This window comes from Hypanus sabinus, chromosome 25 (genome assembly GCF_030144855.1).
Source record: "Hypanus sabinus isolate sHypSab1 chromosome 25, sHypSab1.hap1, whole genome shotgun sequence".
NCBI classification, from domain to species: Eukaryota; Metazoa; Chordata; class Chondrichthyes; order Myliobatiformes; family Dasyatidae; genus Hypanus; species Hypanus sabinus.
In genome coordinates, this window is record NC_082730.1 from 29,743,266 (window position 1) to 29,748,042 (window position 4,777).

The 4,777-nt window shown below is 39.0% G+C and overlaps 1 protein-coding gene across 3 annotated transcripts in view; it reads right to left on the reverse strand.

The window, feature by feature from the left end:
- The window catches only part of kif21b (kinesin family member 21B), a 162,996-nt gene that overhangs the window by 48,208 nt on the left and 110,011 nt on the right, over window positions 1–4,777 (reverse strand). For all 3 annotated transcript variants that reach the window (XM_059950407.1, XM_059950404.1, XM_059950408.1), the window contains exon 20: window positions 2,439–2,630. In XM_059950407.1, the coding sequence (XP_059806390.1) occupies window positions 2,439–2,630 (192 nt within the window). The remainder of the gene's footprint in view (window positions 1–2,438; window positions 2,631–4,777) is intronic.

Genomic DNA, 4,777 nt, shown 5'->3' on the forward strand with positions numbered 1-4,777 from the left:
TAGCTCAGTGTTAACAGTGAACCTACAGTGGCTACATTACTATTTATTTTCCGTTAATCAGTGACACTCCCATTCTATTTGGCCAAATAGGAATTCCATAGATGCTGCCTGACCTGCTGAGTAACCACAACACTTCTGTGTGTATTTCTAAATTCAGCATAAGCCTTTTAATGATTTTGGATTATAGAGATAAACTGAAGCCAATAATAATAATAATCTAATGAGCAAATTAACATAGCTAATGCAAAACTGCCACTGCCTGTATGGAGTTTGTATGTTTTTCCCGTGACCAGCTGGGTCCAAACACATACCAATTGGTAGGCTATTTGGTCATTATAAACTGTCCCGTGATTAAGCTACAGTTAAATGGGGCATTGCTGGGCAACTCAGTTCGAAGGGCCAGAAGGGCCAATTCTGTGCTGTATTCCAGTAAAGAAATAAATAACTTTTAAAATGGATATGAATTTCTTTGACATTTTATTGGATGTTACAGTGCCTAAACTGTCTACTGAACTTCTTACAACAGAGACAACATATTACAGATTGTTCTCTCGTTGTAAAGATCTTTAGATGTCGAGGCCACACAAATACAAGTACTTATTTGCTTCTTTCAGAGACCATTAATTTTTTTGGGACGTCAGTGGATCCTAAAGCACTGAATGGGCTATTTGTCAGTTTCCAGGGCCTAGTTTAAAATTCAGCAGTTTCCCACCAGTACTACAATGAATGGTTTCTTTGGGAGTTCTGCTGTTCTTAGCAGCTGGTCACTCATGGGTACTCCTGGCCTCATTAAGGTTCATGTTCTTTCATATTTTCTGTTTGTAATGAACATGCTTTAATACTCCACTCTTATCAAATGAACACACCTAGTGCAAAATGAGCTTTAAATACTGAGATTAATTTCTCCTTTGAAACCAAAAGCCTTCCAATTCCCCACTTTCCCTAACCCTATCCCAGGAAAAAGTAAAACTGTCATTGGTTGCTTTTAATAGACTTACTTGCAATAATAACAAAGCTAACCTGGTTAAATTTCAAGTTTTAATTTAGTGCAGGCTATTCAACTGATTTAATTTCACTTCACATCGACCATTTTAAATATATGCTTTTCAAACAGGTTACTGGCGTTCAACCAGGTTACTATCAGATCGAACTTTTCTTGTAATGTTAACCTGTTGCTTAACTTCTCAATTTGTTGCACTCCTCTTCCTACTACAACCTCCCTCTAGCATCTCACTAAATGAGCCAACAAGTTAGAATCAAGTGTAGCTGGTGGTTCGGAAGGGAATGGCTGGCTGTTCACCCCTCAGCTTGTTTTGGACTTGTGGCATATGTGACCTCCCACGCTACCGGTGGTTTCACCATTGAACTACTGATATGATAGTGTTGATGTGTGGCCAAGTGGTTAAGGCTTTGGGCTAACGATCTGAACGACATTAGTTCGAGCCTCAGCCGAGGCAGCGTGTGTGTCCTTGAGCAAGGCACTTAACCACACATTGCTCCTGCATATTTATAGCCCAGTGGCAGCAGCTGGTGCAGTATGGACAAGAAAATAGCAGATCAACTCCCCAGGGAAGATAATACCCTCATTCATTTGAAAGGGGTCACAGACCCTATGGAGAAAAGCAAGTGCTACAACTGCTTAAGATGTTCCATTTTATTTTGAGAATTCTAATTATTGTTGATATGTCAGCTTCAAATTTTATTGATTTTTTAAAAAAAGTTTTATAGATTATTTGCATTTACTTCAGTAGCTTTAAAATGTCTCTTTCAAGTCAATCCAGTTTAATGTCTCATGCACGAGTACGAAGAAGTAAAGGTACAAAGAAAAGTGTGCCTGAAGCAGTATCACAGGCACATAGGTTTATGTAACAAGCAGAACATAAATTATACCACATAGTGGAGGACAAGAGACTGTGCAAAGATAAACACAATCAAGGGCAGGCTGATAATCATGCAAAAGGTGGTCTGTAGTGCACTGGTAAAGGTATAAGGTATTCTGGCAGCACAGTGACATGCAGTTTGAGTTTTGCTTGTCTCTCTATGCTGCCTAAGCTTGCGCGCATCTCTCAGTTGTGGGTATTTAGCTCAATCAGCCCTCCGACATTGGCAACGATAGGCTGTGGGCATGATCTCCTGGCAGTAAGGTGGGATCCAGTATGATCCAAGCCAATGCTGTACATTACCATTTTGATCTCATGTTATCCCAGTCAACCCAATTATTTTAGCCTTTGTGGTCAAATTCATTTTATACTTCCTTCCCCTATCCCAGAGGATTTGTCTGCTGTTCTCATTTCGCTGTAGATCATCCTATGCACGCACACACTCCCTTGCATGTGCCATTACACCCCTCCCTCCCACTTCTTGTGTGAAGCTATTCATCATTTACGTTTACTTGTTTTCAAGTGCCAAATGGATGCAGATTGACTATGTCTAAGTACCTTGGTTTCTTCGATCTGCATTATGGTAGCCTGGCATTCAGAAATGTTGTCATTAATATAATCAATATTTGCATTCAAAGTCTCGAGCTCCTCATTTATTTCCTGGATAGACCCGTCTTCTGGATTTTCATTTTGAATCCGTTCCCTTTTCCCGTGTAGCACTTCCTGCAGGCCAATAAGTTCCTCTCGTTTCTGCAAATAAATGACAGAAATTGCCTGATTATTACTGGTTTTCAAAAGTTTTGATAGATGAGGAAATCCTTGTTGAAGCTCCTATTGGACTGTGTCCTCACCTCTAGCAACCATTTGTTAAAGATCAGGTAAACACTGAATGGAAACATAAGGAGATCCTATCAGTTACAGGATCAAAGATTGTCTAGGCTGTTGCTTATCTTGGTATACATAACTATGTTGTACTGCTCTGATACAGGTAAACACTTGTCACATCAAACCAGCATATGTGCAACAAAAGATATGTCCCATTATCAGAGCACTGAAATCAATTGCCATTGACTGCTTTAAAACACAAGAGAATATCTCTCCCCTCCCAATCTCACATCTTTGTAAGTCTGGCACATCCAGTCTTTTGCAGGAGGGGTGTATGACAACATTATTACAGAAGAAGATAAGATATAAGAGCAGGAGTAGGACATCTGGCCCATTGAGCTTGCTCCGCCAATCAATATGATCATGGCGGATCTGGCCATGGACTCATCTCCACCTACCTGCCTTTTCCCCATAACCCTTAATTCCCCTACTATGCATGGAATATTGTTCAATTCTGTAGGATAACTCTTGCAATTCAACTTGTTTATTTCTTTACTGACCTACTGAACCAATGCCTGGTCTAAACATTCCATGTAATAGATGGATTGCCCTGAACTAGTTACAAAGAGAATAAGGAAGGTATTGCTACTGCTTATTCCATGCAGAACTAAATCAAGTCATGGCAGTAATCAAAGACAAGCAATAGAACGCAATGTCAAAGGAATGATCGTCCGATCTTTCCCTGAGCACAAGTTCAATATGCGTACATGTCACTACAAAACGAAGATGTCAATTTAGAAACTATTAAAATCAAGGAGGTGCTGAGCAGCTCATTCAAGAAACAATCAAATTTAATACCTTTTGATGAATGTTAAGCAAAATGATTACTTTTGTTAAAATGGATTTAATCTGTAAATATGTGGGTAGGTTTTTTTCAAAAGACAGGTTTAATATAGCACGTTGTACCATTGTTTAAATTCTCACTGAGTCTGAGTAGGTTTAACAAGTAATCTTCACAAAATTGTTTGAATATATTCAACCAAAACTAACGGTTCAAGAACTTCCACATATGTGATATAGTATTGTGCCAAAGTCTTAGGCACATACACTAGCTAGGCTGTGTAAGACTTTGCACAGTAGGACAATTATTTTATGTATTGCACTGTACTACTGCTGCAAAAACTAAAAAAAAAAAAATTCATGACATGTTTGAGAGATGATAAAATTGATTCTGATATGGGTTTCATTTGTGGACTGAGAGAGGTTGAGAAAAGGGGAAGGGAGAGGGAATGGAATGTGCAGCACCAGGTAGACATTTTGTAATAATCAATAAACCAATTGTTTGGAATCAAATTACCTTGCTTGGTGTCTCAGGGCTGGATGTGTGTGCATCCATGCCACGTCCTGCCCCTGGCAATCCTCCTTTGCCATCAGACCCACACCTCCCTCACGGTGCTGCACCGTCATTCCCAACATCCTTTTCTCCCGCCACATTTTCAAACTTGCTTTCTGCTCCACATTGACAAATACAGCACTATGCAAACTTCCAATTCCAATGTGCTTTTTATGACTTGTTCCAAGATGCAGTAAATCAAAATGGAGTTGAAGAAATGTGGGAGAACATTCCTCAGTATGTAAGAAATTAAGTCCCCCACCTCTCTTGGCAAAATATCCTCAAAGCTACGATGAAGGCAAAGCTTAAAAACAGATTGTTCTGGGTTTCATCAGAAAGTTGCCCTCATGAATTTACTCTGGTTGTGATTACAATTGGAGTATACTTGTTCCATTATACCAACTGATTAATTTTAGAAGAAAAGAAATGACATTGCACCAGGCTATCAAAGATTCCACTGAAAATGTTGCAACATCTCCAAAAAAATTGACTTGGTAGTTTATTTTGATGTATTTAAACAACCAGGACTTCAAGTATTTCACTCCAACAGTCTAAAGTACTGATTGCTTTTAGCTATCACTTTACAGAACTTTCATTATAATATGAAAAAAAATCTTCATGGTAAATTGTTAAATTCATTCTTCGAGCTGAACTGCAGTCTCTTGTGCCCCAAGTTGCA